Below are 15,760 nucleotides of genomic sequence, written 5' to 3'. Positions count from 1 at the left end.
TAACTAAAGTATTTTATTCAGTTATTTCTATTCTAAACAGCAGCCGTTACCCTCCAGAGCTTTGATTACCAACTATTTTATTATAGTAAATGGTTAGTTGCAATAATACAACTCCCAGCTATATTGACCCTCCGGGTATGAGCTGTACGTACGGTATCATACTCATAAAAGCTCAGAGCATTCAAGAAGAACTTAGTAAATGGTATTTTAGTAAATGGTCATACCACTGCAACGTTGGGTTTCATGTTTATGACAGTTGTGTGCATGTCTTTAGTGATAGAAGCATTCTTATGAAGCGCACTCAGAGAACGTTTAAATACTGATCTGTACAAAGGAAACATATTTAATTTAACTTAAACTTGTCCTTGCGCACGTTCGTAAGGGCGAATGTTTACTTAAACACCGGCTGGAATAAAGAGGCCAACATACACTAAAAATTTCCTAACCATGACACATCGGCTATCTCCGGATTTCTCCGGAATAAATCGTCGGGTTTCGGGACACGATAGTACTTTGATCATGTGACTGTTCAAAATGGCGGACGACGTTCCTGTTCAGTACATTTTATTAGTGTTCGGGTTCGTATGTATTTAAATTATGTAAAAGTTGCACAACGCAAACAAATATTTCCAATTGAAAGTCATCATATTCTTTGTTTACATGAATTTACAATGAAAGACAGAAAGTAACGTATAAAGTGTAATTATAAATTGAACTTAATTTAAGTTAACTTCCCAATCTCACTATGATTGAATCTCAGTCGTTTCCTTTCTCAAAGTGTTTACGATTGATAGCAATCTTTGAATTAGTTGGCATAATTAGTGCATGAATATATGTATTTTTTATGACAGACCAAGAGAAAGGCAGTGAAATTTCAAAATAGTTAACAGTGTTGATTGTTTGATTTTATTAGATATCGGTAATGTCTGAAGCTCCAAATCTAGACCCTGAGGTCATTCTATGCGTTGCTACAGAGAATGAGGCCTCTCTTTGGAGTCGGGGTGGTGTAACAGTGGACAATGAAGAAGATCTTCATTTAGACAAGTCTGATGTTGGAAACATCATTTTAAGGTAGTCTTAATTTTACCAGTAGGTAAATGTTGAAACGAATGTTATTTCTAGTACATGATTTTCAATTATTTGTTTTGATCACATGTTCCTCATGTTGATTTTAAATGATTGAAGTAAAATATTACTTGATGAATAGTTTACCAATTTTTGCTATAATTATTATCTATTAATGTCTTATTTGATAAAATCATGTTCACAAATTGATTTTGCAATAAATGTATAATAAAGTTAAATTGCCATCATGAGTTTAATAAGAGTTTAATTTATATGTGTCTTTTCCTTTTTTGCAGTCATGGGACATCAATTAAAGAAATACACGGTTATTTCCTGGGTCTTGAGTATGTATTCAAACTTTATTGAGTAATCTTGTATATAAGTGTGCTCATAATCTTGTATTTTGAATACCATAATTATTGAGTAGTGTTGCTAGGCTGCCTTCTCTCTGTCTTTCTTGTATAATAATAATTTATATAGTGAAAACATGTAACTACATAAAATATTACAGTGATTTTTTTCTTTTTTTATAAAGTATCGGAAAACTGCATTTCCCCAATTAGGAAATTGAAGTTGCCCCCCCCCCCAAATATTTTATATAAATAAAATGCAACTTATATTTAGGTTCCCTATGCAGCTCTATAGATTGAACCTAAGCTATTATAGTATTGACAACTTGACAACACTAAGATATCAATTTTTAAGTATTTTTGAGACAAAAATCAAATTCACCAATTTCCCAATATGAAGACTTCACGACACAAAATTTTCCTAGTTTCAGGGTTTTACGTGCACATTTTTTTCAATTGGGCTGGTAGAGATAGCTGAATAATCATCAAACTAATATTATAGTCTGGGCTATATTTCCCTCGTTAATATAGTCTATCTGTATCGGTGTCAGCAACAACTGAAATAACTTGAAACATTAACTAGATATTTTAATGACACTTGTTGCACCCTAAAAACTGAAATAACCCAAAGAGTGCATTAAATATCATGAAATTTATTATTGGATATGCGCATTTAAGCTGATGGCAGAGTTATTAATGTTGACAATTTATAATTCCCAACATCTAACATCAAATATAATAGAATAACATGTTATGTTACCTTGCAAGTTTTCTTTAACTGAAGGTGTGGACAAGTAAAAAAAAAAGAAAGAAACACAGTTTACTAACCATGAATATGCAATGCCAAATGAGAATTGGATAACATTACGTGAAATGAATTTTATGCATAATATATTGTAATATTATCATACTAGTCTTACATGTATTATATTGATATAATGAATCAATCATGAATATCATTTAGCCCATGCTTTATATTCATTACTTTTAGATACTTACAGTCTTGTTTTGAATGGTGCTACGTGCACATATTATCAATAGTAAAGTTATTAGTATAAAACATCTATGGCATTTAGCAAGCATATGTGAAAGAGCATGATTCTCTCTCATCCAGGCAGAGGAAGTGCTGCCTGCTCTTGGCAGCCTGTAAACAGACATTTTGCAGTGTTCGTCTGGTGAGTTCTTGATTATTTTAAAATTTAAGTAATTTCTACATATTTGTGTATATTTCTGTAAACATATTTTGACACAGGGTATATTGAATCACTCTTTCATGTTTGAAGATCTGTCAGTTTTTTCACATAATGATGTTATAACTTTGTGGGGTGAACTACTTCAACATTTTTATGTGATTGAATAAAACATTAAATATTTTGTCATGAAGTATAGATATGCAAAACACTTATTTCCGTCCTCAATGATTTGCACATTCCTGAGAAATGTGCCTTTGGACTTAACCATTGGAATTGTTGTTGTTTAATATTTTATAAGCTTGTGGAGCAAACATCTTCCACAGGACTCAAGTGATTAAATTTAGCTTTGAATATATATTTATCATGAAGTGTACATGTGCAAGACATTATTATGCCCCCTTTCGAAGAAAAGGGGGTATATAGTTTTCGCACTGTCCGTCTGTAAGTCTGTCAGTCTGTCTGTCAGTCTGTCTGTCACACTTTTCGTGTCCGCTCTCTATTTCACATACTTTTCATTAGATCTTTACCAAACTTGGTCAGAAGTTGTATCTAGACAATATCTAGGTCAAGTTCGAATATGGGTCATGCCGGGTCAAAAACTAGGTCACGGGGTCGAATAAACAAATCCAAGGGAAGTAATAAGCTTTAAATGGACATAATTATCTGACCTGCCAATCTATATATTTTTGTTAAATAAATCAAAGTGGCGCAGTAGGCGGCATTGTGTTTCTGACAAACACGTCGTGGTGAAAAGTCAAGGTCAAGGTTATCCTTCAAGGTCTAAGGTCAAAATTACAAATCTCATGGAGCTGCACATTTTGAGTGGTGAATCTACAGTCACGGTAGTGGCTTTTATATATTTGCTACTAAAAATATAGATTTGTTAGAGACAATTATTTTCAAGGGAAGTAATTTATATAATTATAAATCTCATATTATATATTTTCTTTCCAAGAATTTAAGTTCTTTTCACAGTTACTGTACAGATTTGTTATTTTGATTATTTATAACTTTAATGATAGATTTGTCAAAGGTTTTTTTAATAATTATCATTTATAGTAGGGTTCATTACATACCTATGGACTTATGTCCATAGATACATGATAAACTCTGGCTATGATCTCTTTGATAAACCACAGGCCTTGGTTGTCAGTGATGTCTGACTTGGTCATTTTTGACTGTCTACAGACCCCCCCCCCCCCCCCCCTGTGGTTGGATTGGACAAAATCCAAGGGAAGTAATAAGATTTAAAGGGAGATGATTTCTATACCTGCCAAATGATAAATATAAATTTTATTTCAAAGCGGCACAGTAGGGGGTATTGTGTTTCTGACGAACACATCTCTTGTTTCATCCTTGGTTATCCTCGCATTCCGGTGTAATGTGCCCTTGAAGATTGCAAAGATGTTCAGGGTCAAAAGTCACATTTGTCACAAAGCGGTCTCAAGTTAGTCTGAATCTAATTACTTTCGCTTGATGAGAAAAGGCTTAAGGCTGATTGAGACATAGTTTTTCCGCGGAAGAACCAGTACTTTGTGTCTGTGATTGAAATCTTTAGAACCTTCTTTGAGTGGCAATGGAATCTGGGACCCCCTTAATTGCTATACGGACACCATATCCTCTCCATCACCTGTACCGTATCTTCAGGTTGACAGGTTTAACTATAAAAGAGTACTAACAAAATAATTTTTGATAGCATTACATTTGATTTACCATAGGATTCATTGTTTTAAATATGCTTTTATTATTGAATACTCTATTATTTTGTTTTAAAAGATCAGCAGTCCAAAATGGAAGAAATTCCTGAGCTCTTAATCTATAGGAAAATATCTGTTTTTCCTACTTGCGTATATGTAAAAAGCCATCAACTTGATAGGGCAAAAAACAGAAGGCAAATGTTGCAGTCTACGTTCAATTGGCAGGTGCGAAACGATGGCCGAGATTCTGGCATTGAAGAAGGGGCGATGATGAAACCAAACCATGAACATAATGAGTCTGTGGTGGGGCTGGATGCAGTAGAGTTTCAGGTGTTTAAGAACGCGCTCAAGTGTGCAGCCTATCCTGTACTGGGTGCTCCACAACCCCCCTCCTCTGGCACCCCTATACCTCACACTGCAGGCGAAAAACTGAGGGGAGCTGTAGAGAAAAGCCTGTGTGTATCTTGCATAAGTATAAACAGATTCATGATTAAATAGTTAGTCTCAATTGTATTGTGTTCCATCTTCGCAAATCAGTATGCAATAGTGGTCAATAAGTGAAATTATTTTATTTTTATGCCCCCAGATCAAAAGATCGGGGGTATATTGTTTTTGGCCTGTCTATCTGTCTGTCTGTCATTGTGTCAGTCAGTCATTGTATGTGTGTGTCACAAACTTTAACCTTGGTTAAAGTTTAATAACTTTTGCATTATTGAAGAAAGCAACTTCATATTTGGCATGCATGTTCTCACGGAGCTGCACATTTTGAGTGGTGAAAAGTCAAGGTCAAGGTCATCCTTCAAGGTCAAAGGTCAAATATCATTGTATTTTTCTTTCCTAAAACTTTAACCTTTGTTAAAGTTTGGTCATAACTTTTTTAATATTGAAGATAGCAACTTCATATTTGGCATGCATGTGTATCTGATAGAGCTGCACATTTTGAGTGGTGAAAGGTCATGGTCAAAGTCATCCTTCAAGGTCAAAGGTCAAATTTATGGCTTCAAAGCGGCGCAATAGGGGGCATTGTGTTTCTGACCAACAAATCTCTTGTTTCCAAATATTTTTGAATTTCTGCTTGCCTGAATCACTCATTTGTCAAGTTCAAGATCGTCAGGCAGTGTTAAATAAGACAAGTCCTTAGGGCTGATTTTTTGTGTGTTAAATTCATTTGACATGAATTATTTTTTCTGCCTTTTTAGAACATTTTTTAAAGTTTCAAATTGCCAATAATCAATAATAAACATGACCATAATACAGATCAACTCGCAGAATGAAAAGTCACGTATGTATTCAGAAATATTTAAACCATAATAAAGTTAGCATATGTCTCTCTTAAAGAGATGCATAAACAAATCAGTTAAAATCTAATGTTTGGGTCCAATTTGACTAGGATGCATCACTGTGTTTCAGTCCCAGGTTGGGTCTGATCCATGATGGGAGCCAGTCCTTGAAGCTTGCTGGTAACAAGTCCTCGACATTTGCTGGGAGCCAGTCTATACGACATGCTGGGAACAAATCTCCGGCATCCCAGCAGGACAGTGGATTAGAAGACCAGGAGGACTCTGGACTTGTTCCCACGGAAACACTGTGCGAGCTGCTCCGGAGGGCCTTCCGACTCACCCAGGAGAAGTTCAATCATTATGAGAAGATCGTCACTGCTCATATTAAGAAGACAACACCACAGAAGGTGGGTCATGGGTTAACACACTTGCCTTGTTTGATTTTGAATATTATTTATTCAATACAATATTTTTGGAACATGGAACTTTTTTGTGCATCTAATCCTGTTTTTAAACAATTAAATATATATAGAAGTAACTTGTAAGCAGCATGAATATTAATATATCTGCACACAATAACTTGACAAAGAGTTGTTTTATTAATGGCAAGTACATGTGAGCTATGGCATTGGACCTAAATTGCATTTAAACGTAATCTGTCATTATTTCAACCTATAAAGGACAACTTTAAGCTGCACTTAGGATCAAAATTTCTTTTGTTTGTATTGTAAAAATGGTAGTTAAAACCTCTCTTGCTCAGAAGCAAATTGTACCTTTCTATGTGCAACCAGCATAAAACCAGAAAAGCTTGCGAGTTACTCACAGACTGTTCAGTTTGTATGCTGTTTGCTGCTCATCAGTATTGTAACATTCAAAATGAAGCCTAAATAACTTGAATCTGTTAAGAATGGTCTTTAATTGTAATTGATTTGTTAAGGGATCTTAACAATTCAAACAGTGTATTTGAGAAATAAAGGGGCAACAATAATAAATGAGTCGTGTTCTAGAAAACTGGGCTTAATGCATGTGCGTAAAGTGTCGTCCCAGATAAGCTTGTGCAGTCCGCACAGGCTAATCAGGGACCACACTTTCCGCCTTAATTGGATTTTTGCTAAGGAGAGACTTCATTTTAACGAAAAATCTCATAAAGGCAGAAAGTGTTGTCCCTGATTAGTCTGTGCAGGACTGCACAGGCTAATCTGGGACGACACTTTACGCACAAGCAGTTATGCCCAGTTTTCTCAAAGCGCTACTCAAATGTGTTTGTTGTCCTTACCCAGTCAATCCTTATCCATTCCCAATGATTGACAGGTCCTGGCAGAGGAGCTGGTCCAACAACTGAAGGCTCTGGAAAACAACCAGAACCCTTACTACAGCCCCAAGGCATTCCTAGTAAACATCACTTTTTTAGAATTGTCACATTGGAAAAACGAGGCTTAATCATGTGTATTAAGTATTCCCAGATTAGCCTGTGACGTCTGTAAAGGCTAAAGTAGGGACAACACTTACTGTCTCAACTGAATTAGGGACAACACTTACTGTCTCAACTGAATTAGGGACAACACTTACTGTCTCAACTGAATTAGGGACAACACTTACTGTCTCAACTGAATTAGGGACAACACTTACTGTCTCAACTGAATTAGGGACAACACTTACTGTCTCAACTGAATTAGGGACAACACTTACTGTCTCAACTGAATTAGGGACAACACTTACTGTCTCAACTGAATTAGGGACAACACTTACTGTCTCAACTGAATTAGGGACAACACTTACTGTCTCAACTGAATTAGGGACAACACTTACTGTCTCAACTGAATTAGGGACAACACTTACTGTCTCAACTGAATTAGGGACAACACTTACTGTCTCAACTGAATTAGGGACAACACTTACTGTCTCAACTGAATTAGGGACAACACTTACTGTCTCAACTGAATTAGGGACAACACTTACTGTCTCAACTGAATTTTCATTCAGAAGAGATTACCTTTAAACAAAAAAATACTGTTAAGCAAATTAGTTTGTCCCTGATTAGCCTGTGCTGACTGCACATGCAAAAATGTGCACTCAATATTGAAAATTTACATTGATGTAGATACTACACTTGTAAAATATGTTGACTCATCAAAAAAAATCTTGGTCACAATTTCAGACAGTCAACAGATTAATATATTTCTTCATTAACCTATGTGATAAAAAGAAACTGTATATTTCAAAAACCTTTATTAATTTTTTAGCTAGGCTGTTTTCGGAGAAAACCGGAGGTATTGACATAGCCAGCTCGTCGTCCGCTGTAGGCGTCGTGCTAAAACCTTAACATGGCCTCTAAAATCAAAGTGCTTCCACCTACAACTTTGAAACTTCATATGTAGATGCACCTTGATGAGTTCTACATGCCACACCCTTTTTTGGGTCACTAGGTCAAAGGTCAAGGTCACTGTGACCTCTATAAAAAAAAATTCTGACAAGCTTTCGCAGCCGAGCGTGGCACCCGTTATGCGATGAAATTGTTAAAACATTTATTTTTATATTTATGTTAACATAGTCAAAGTTCTTTATTTTTATTCATATATTCATACAAGTAATTTGGTCCTTTTGCTTCTAGTGATAATGGATTATATTTCAGAACCGTATAGGTTACGACCACTGGCAGAAGAAGGAGCGAGCCCACATCACAGATCTGCTTAACAAGTTCTGGCACTTTAGCCTGCCAGCGCTGTCTGATAGAGATGCTAAGGTAAGGGAGAAGTATGAAATATAAATCCTTTTTTCAAAGCAGAAATCCAAAGTATTCTGTTAATTATACTTGAACAACAATCTTGTATATGTACAATGAGCTTAATCAAATCAATAATTCAATTACATTCAACAAACGTTGTTTTCCATTCGCAAAAGAGGTGTTAATATGTTAATGAAAGGATAGAGATTTTAAATAAGCATATGAATACCAGAGAAATGTATGTAATGATTGCATATCCAGAGTAATGTATGTAATGATTGCATATCCAGAGTAATGTATGTAATGATTGCATATCCAGAGTAATGTATGTAATGATTGCATATCCAGAGTAATGTATGTAATGATTGCATATCCAGAGTAATGTATGTAATGATTGCATATCCAGAGTAATGTATGTAATGATTGCATATCCAGAGTAATGTATGTAATGATTGCATATCCAGAGTAATGTATGTAATGATTGCATATCCAGAGTAATGTATGTAATGATTGCATATCCAGAGTAATGTATGTAATGATTGCATATCCAGAGTAATGCATGTAATGATTGCATATCCAGAGTAATGTATGTAATGATTGCATATCCAGAGTAATGCATGTAATGATTGCATATCCAGAGTAATGTATGTAATGATTGCATATCCAGAGTAATGTATGTAATGATTGCATATCCAGAGTTATGTATGAAATGATTGCATATCCAGAGTAATGTATGTAATGACTGCATATCCAGAGTAATGTATGAAATGATTGCATATCCAGAGTAATGTATGTAACGATTGCATATCCAGAGTAATGTATGTAATGATTGCATATCCAGAGTAATGTATGTAATGATTGCATATCCAGAGTAATGTATGTAATGATTGCATATCCAGAGTAATGTATGTAATGATTGCATATCCAGAGTAATGTATGTAATGATTGCATATCCAGAGTAATGTATGTAATGATTGCATATGAAACATGCTCTGGGAAAACGGGGCTTAATGCAGGTTAGTAAAATATCGTCCCAGTTTATCCTGTGCAGTGCAGGCAAGCTAATAAGGAACAATACTTTCTCCTTTTATGAAATTATTCATTTAAAGAAATTGTTTTCTAAACAAAAATCCAATTTAGGCGAGAAAGTGTTGTCCCTGATTAGCCTGTGAGGCCCGCACAGGCCAATCTGGGACAACACTATGCTCATGCATTAAACCCTGTTTTCCCAGATGCCTGACCTGCACCGTCAGTACCGGCAGCTTCTTGAGCGTCTGATCAGCTACGAGTCACCGTACCGCCAGCAGAGTGAGCTGGTAGCGCCCGCCCCCACCTCCAACCTCTCCACCGCATCGGGCAGACTGCTCATGGAGTTCAGTCTTAGATACGGTGTGGTAAGTGCTTGCCCCACTGTTTTATATTCCTTTAAATTAATTTAATCTAAACCTATTTATTTTGTTGCAATTGCATCAAAGACATATTTAAACGTTCTCAAGTCTGCTGCCTGGGTAGAACCTGCACTTGGTGTTTTGGGGGAGATCTAAAAACGCTCCAACAATTTGGATCAACCCCATAACCTCCTATTGACAGAGGGTCGGGGACACCATATCCAATAAGTCATGGCCGCCGACTTGTGTGCCTTTTGTAGTTATTATTTGGCCTTGACAGGAAACAAAGATGTTGGGAGTTGTTTTAAACCCTTTACCACTTAGATACGTATTTAACCCTTTACCACTTAGACACGCATTTAACCCTTTACCACTTAGATATGTATTTAACCCTTTGCCACTTAGATACATATTATTACGCATTTGTAGTCTCTCAGAAAGTTTGATTTTATTAAAGACCTTTTTTACTGTATTCAAGTTTTAAAGGCTTCATTCCCAACCCTTAGTTACTGCTGAGACTCAAACAGCATAAATCCTGAACAGACTGCGAGTTACTGGCAGGCTGTTCTGGTTTTATGCTGTTGCACATAGCCATTTTCACTTTGCTTCTGAGTGGTAAAGGGCATTTGCAGCAGCTCATGGAGTCCTGGCTTAGATATATGCATTGTTCAAGATCAAAAACCATTACAGACCAAAATGTCTGTTAAACCCAAATTCCAATGTACTGGTCAGTTGAATACAAATATGAACTTAAACTTTACTTTGTATCGGCCAGTATTTCCAATGTCCAAAAGATGACAGTCTTTCATGGAGGCTGTGGTTAGTGCACTGGTGAATCTCTTTCTAGATCAATCTTTTCTTAAGCCAAATTAATGCTTTTCCCCATAAGAAGCAAAGTGAAAATGGCTTTTGCAAACAGCAATATTTGCTAATCATCAGTATCTAAGGTTTGGAGATGAAGCCTTAACAACTTGAATCTAGTAAGAAAGGTCTTAAATTAAATATAACTTTCTTAGGGACTACATATGCGTGAAATTATGTATCTAAGTGGTAAAGGGTCAATTAATCAAGTAGCATTGAAATTATGTTTCGGTTGCAACATCATGGTTTTTTTTGGAAAGATAAATTGGAGTCAAATACACTTTTTTAGCCAAAAGTGACAAATACATGTAGCCATTGCAGTGAATGGCAGAGTAACTTCTGAATAGTATATATCTTTGTTAGTGTTAGGTCTGGAAAAGCAACAGATACATCTAGGAGTTACTTTTATCAGCATTTTTCAGCAGCAGTGTTCACCTTCTATTTGTCAAGCCTATAATGTTTAATACTATCCATGTGAAAATTTACAAAACTAGTTAGTTAGAGTAAAATGATGATAACGCACTAATTTAGGCATTAATGCTTAAATCGTAGTTTAGTTATGAAGCAACCTATGTCCAATCTGATAAAACAGTTTACAAGTGTTGAAAATCAACTTTTGAAAATCAACAATGATGGCTTGTATCTTGTCTTATTTGACTTGTCTGATCGGTGCAGTTTTATTCTTTGACTTCATTCAGCGTGGCTTGTAACATGTTTCAGGGCAGAGAATATTTATTAATTGCTTTTGACATATAAGTTTAATAAGTATTTAATTAAAATAGTAATAGGTTCTTTGTTTTTATGCGAGAAAATAAAGTAAGCTTTAATCAACTCATCGCTAACTTTTGTGATTATTTCTCACATTATTCATCTTTGTTTGGAAAATTAAGTGAATACAAACTAAAAATACCATCACATAAATAAACAAATTTACATAATTGCACTCTACATGTCTGATTGATTTAATTGTGTTGAAAGGCAGTTTGTCCGACAAAATGTTATTTACCCAATGCTGGCTTAAATCTTTCAGTGCGGGAACCGAATTTTGAAGGCCTGTGCAAACAGTTTGGATCCTGATGAGACGCCACAGAACGTGGCGTCTCATCAGGATCCAAACTGTTTGCTATTCTGATAGTATTCTTTGAAAAAAATCGAAGAAAATGCTAATTTTAGAAATTTAGCAGACAACATTTTAGCAGACGACAAATTTCCCAGCATGCAAAGGGTTTAGGTGTTGATAAATACCACTGGTAAAATCATATTATTTACTTGCTCTAATTAACTTATATGCACATACATCTTTTATATTTCATACATCTAGGGAGAACAATACAGGAAGATAGTCTACCTGAATTACCTTGCGTTGAACTTTGACCCCACCGTATGGTTCCTGTACCATGTGACCTCGTCACTGACTGCTGTCATGGAAACCATGCCTACCAAGAGGTCATACCTGGTGATTGTTCAAGATGAGGTACAGCTCAGTATAATGCTTATGATAACTTTGAATTGATATATTTAATTGTCCGCTACCGGTGAAACCGTAGTGGACTTATGGTTTGCTCTCTGTATGTCTGTCAGTCTGTCTGTCACACTTTTCTGTATCCTGCGATAACTTTTTTCATGAAACTTGAAACATGGATAGATGGCAATATGGAAATTATGCACGTCATTTTATTTTGTTCCTACATCAAGAGTTCTGGTTGCTATGGCAACAAAAAGACTTAGAAATATTGCTGAAAATAGTGGATCCTGCAATAACTTTTAAAGTTCTTCACATTTTTTCATGAAACTTGAAACATGGATGGACTGCAATATGGAGATTATGCATGTCATTTCATTTTGTTCCTACATCAAAAATTCCGGTTGCTATGGCAACCAATAGACTATAAATACTGCTGAAAATGGTGGTTTTCTGGATCCTGTGATAACTTTAAAAGTTCTTAATATTTTTTTATGAAACTTGAAACATGGATAGATGGCAATATGGAGATTATGCATGTCATTTCATTTTGTTCCTACTTCAAAATTTCTGGTCGCTATGGCAACAACAACAAAAAAAATTGCTGACAATGCTGGAATTTCTGACAATTGTGGAGACGGTAGGGGACCATATTGCTTGACAATAGTCTTGTTTTATTAATTTACAGTAAAAATAAAAGATGAGGTTAACAGTTATGTTTAATTATTACACTCAGCATTCATCCATAGACTGGACTTGTTTACACAAATGATGTTAAAAAAGTGCTTAAATGTTTTTTCTAGGTTAAATCTTTGTGTGTATTTAAAAAAATTTTACAAAAGATAAATAGTTCATGAAAATTTCATGTCTTGCATATTCCTGAAATGGCATTGTAATTGTGATGTTATTGAAATTATATTCAGAAGCATTGTACTTGTTTTTTCGTGTGGATGTATAAACTTGAGGATATTCGACCTTTAAAGGAAAAGGATACAATTTCTATTAAGATGCTTTGCAAATACCAGCCCCTGTTATATAGCAAACAGTGATACTTAATAAACTCTATCAGGAGAAAAATTATTTTCCTTATTTTCTAAGTTTATAATAGACACCAACTATAAACATTACCTGATTAAAATTGTGATCACAACATTCAAACAGTCAATGAAAAGCATCATGGTTTTATAAGTCTATTTGATTAGAGTTGCTATTGTTTTGATTATTCATCGACCAGGTTGATGAAGAATAAAAAATCCTGAAGGTAGATCAGTTTCAGTGGAAAGTGCATGGTTTGGGCTCCCTGACACTGGTTTAAACCCTTGATACTGGGTTAAACCCTTGACACTGGTTTAAACCCTTGACACTGGTTAAAACCCTTGACACTGGTTTAAATCCTTGACACTGGTTTAAACCCTTGTAACTGGTTAAAACCCTTGACACTGGTGTTAATCCTTAAATGCTGTTTTGCCTGGATTAAACCCTTTAATGCTATGTTTTACCTGGTTTAAACCCTTAAATGCTATATTTTACCTGGTTTAAACCCTTAAATGCCATGTTTTGCCTTGATCTCTCCAAAGCAATGACAAAAGTTTTATTTTGTGTGTGTTTGTAGTGTGTTTTTGTCTAAGTTATGCCCCCCTTCAAAGAAGAGGGGGTATATTGTTTTGCTCATGTCGGTCGGTCGGTCCGTCATTCTGTCCACCAGATGGTTTCCGGATGATAACTCAAGAAGGCTTAGGGTAGGATCATGAAACTTCATAGGTACATTGATCATCACTGGCAGATGACCCCTATTGAATTTCAGGTCACTTGGTCAAAGGTCAAGATCACAGTGACTTGAAATAGTAAAATGGTTTCCGGATGATAACTCAAGAATGCTTAGGCCTAGGATCATGAAACTTCATAGGTACATTGATCATGACTGGCAAATGACCCCTATTGATTTTCAGGTCACTAGGTCAAAGGTCAAGGTCACAGTGACTCTAAACAATAAAATTGTTTCCGGAGATAACTCAATAATGCTTACACCTAGGATCATGAAACTTCATAGGTACATTGATAATGACTGGCAGATGACCCCTATTGATTTTCAGGTCACTAGGGCAAAGGTCAAGGTCACAGTGACTCGAAATAGTAAAATGGTTTCCGGATGATAACTCAAGAATGCTTACGCCTACGATCATGAAACTTCATAAGTACATTGATCATGACTGGCAGATGACCCCTATTAATTTTCCAGTCACTAGGTCAAAGGTCAAGGTCACAGTGACTCGAAACAGTAAAATGGTTTCCGGATGATAACTCAAGAATGCTTAGGCCTAGGATCATGAAACTTCATAGGTACATTGATGATGACTGGCAGATGGCCCCTATTGATTTTCCAGTCACTAGGTCAAAGGTCAAGGTCACAGTGACAGAAAACGTATTCACACAATGGCTGCCACTACAACTGAAAGCCCATTTAGGGAGCATGCATGTTTTACAATTAGCCCTTGTTCTATTCCTTGTGTAACTGACACTTGCCATTGAAAAAGAACCTCAATCAAGTGATGACATTTATCTCGACCTGCAGCAAGTGTAGTTTTACTTTGTAGAATACTGTGGGTATTATACAGAGGAGGTTATCACATGATAGTCAAAATGGGGCGTCCATGCAAAGACAAATTTTCATATGGAGATCACAAAATTACAGCTCTCGCTTATAAAATTCATAGCGAGGAAAGTCAAGATATGAAGCAAATATTAAGACTTTCATTTTCTTACTGATATGGCTGGAAAGTGAGTGGTATTTTAAAATTAAACAAAAAGTAATGAGGGTATTAAACGGCGAAAAATACCTGTGTCGACAGCGATTTTACCATCTTGACTTCATGATTACCCCCTCTGGTACAGCTCTGATTTAAAGCAATGGGGCATGATTCCAGTTTGACATCCTGAAGGAGACCCTGCACCTGCTGCACTGCAAGGCCTGCACTGTCATCGCCAAGATGAAGACACTCTACTCAGAGAGAGGAATACGGCCCTCAGACGGCGTGGGTGAGTAAAGAGCAGGGCAGACTGGGGTGTCATCCTTCACGGCCCTCAGACAATGTGGGTGAGTAGAGAGCAGGGCAGACTGGGGTGTCAGTCCTTCACGGCCCTCTGACGGTGTGGGTGAGTAGAGAGCAGGGAAGACTGGGCGGTCAGTCCTTCACAGCCCTCAGATGGTGTTGGTGAGTAGAGAGCAGGGCAGACTGGGGTGTCAGTCCTTCACAGCCCTCAGACGGTGTGTGTGAGTAGAGAGCAGGGCAGACAAGGGGGTCAGTCCTTCACAGCCCTCAGACAGGGTGGGTGAGTAGAGAGCAGGGCAGACTGGGGTGTCAGTCCTTCACAGCCCTCAGACAGTGTGGGTGAGAAGAGAGCAGGGCAGACTGGGGGGGTCAGTCCTTCACAGCTCTCAGACGGTGTTCTCAGACAGTGTGGATGAGTAGAGAGCAGGGCAGACTGGGGAGTCATTCCTTCACGGCCCTCAGACAGTGTGGGTGAGTAGAGAGCAGGGCAGACTGGGGTGTTTGTCCTTCACAGCCCTCAGACCGTGTGGGTGAGTAGAGAGCAGGGCAGACTGGGGTGTCAGTCCTTCACAGCCCTCAGACGGTGTGGATGAGTAGAGAGCAGGGGAGACTGGGGTGTCAGTGCTTCACAGCCCTCAGGCGGTGTGGGTGACTAGAGAGCAGGGCAGACTGGGGTGTCAGTCCTTCAC

The 15,760-nt window shown here is 36.9% G+C and overlaps 2 protein-coding genes across 3 annotated transcripts in view; one reads left to right on the top strand and one right to left on the bottom strand.

The window, feature by feature from the left end:
• The window catches only part of LOC127856373 (ES1 protein homolog, mitochondrial-like), a 43,122-nt gene extending 42,698 nt beyond the window's left edge, over nucleotides 1–424 (bottom strand). The window contains exon 1 of one of the 2 annotated variants that reach the window (XM_052392519.1): nucleotides 225–424. In XM_052392519.1, the coding sequence (XP_052248479.1) occupies nucleotides 225–341 (117 nt within the window). In that variant the 5' untranslated portion in view covers nucleotides 342–424. The remainder of the gene's footprint in view (nucleotides 1–224) is intronic. The other variant, XM_052392518.1, reaches the window with a different exon arrangement.
• Nucleotides 425–517: 93 nt separating this feature from the next.
• The window catches only part of LOC127856367 (uncharacterized), a 69,077-nt gene continuing 53,834 nt past the window's right edge, over nucleotides 518–15,760 (top strand). The window contains exons 1-11 of the mRNA XM_052392512.1: nucleotides 518–578; nucleotides 914–1,071; nucleotides 1,362–1,409; nucleotides 2,530–2,590; nucleotides 4,531–4,760; nucleotides 5,716–5,992; nucleotides 6,897–6,977; nucleotides 8,218–8,328; nucleotides 9,543–9,704; nucleotides 11,881–12,033; nucleotides 14,946–15,057. Coding sequence (XP_052248472.1) covers nucleotides 923–1,071; nucleotides 1,362–1,409; nucleotides 2,530–2,590; nucleotides 4,531–4,760; nucleotides 5,716–5,992; nucleotides 6,897–6,977; nucleotides 8,218–8,328; nucleotides 9,543–9,704; nucleotides 11,881–12,033; nucleotides 14,946–15,057 — 1,384 coding nt within the window. The 5' untranslated portion in view covers nucleotides 518–578; nucleotides 914–922. The remainder of the gene's footprint in view (nucleotides 579–913; nucleotides 1,072–1,361; nucleotides 1,410–2,529; nucleotides 2,591–4,530; nucleotides 4,761–5,715; nucleotides 5,993–6,896; nucleotides 6,978–8,217; nucleotides 8,329–9,542; nucleotides 9,705–11,880; nucleotides 12,034–14,945; nucleotides 15,058–15,760) is intronic.

The sequence above is a fragment of the Dreissena polymorpha genome, chromosome 13, assembly GCF_020536995.1.
Source record: "Dreissena polymorpha isolate Duluth1 chromosome 13, UMN_Dpol_1.0, whole genome shotgun sequence".
Classification (NCBI taxonomy): Eukaryota; Metazoa; Mollusca; class Bivalvia; order Myida; family Dreissenidae; genus Dreissena; species Dreissena polymorpha.
This window is presented reverse-complemented; position numbering and strand designations above follow the sequence as displayed.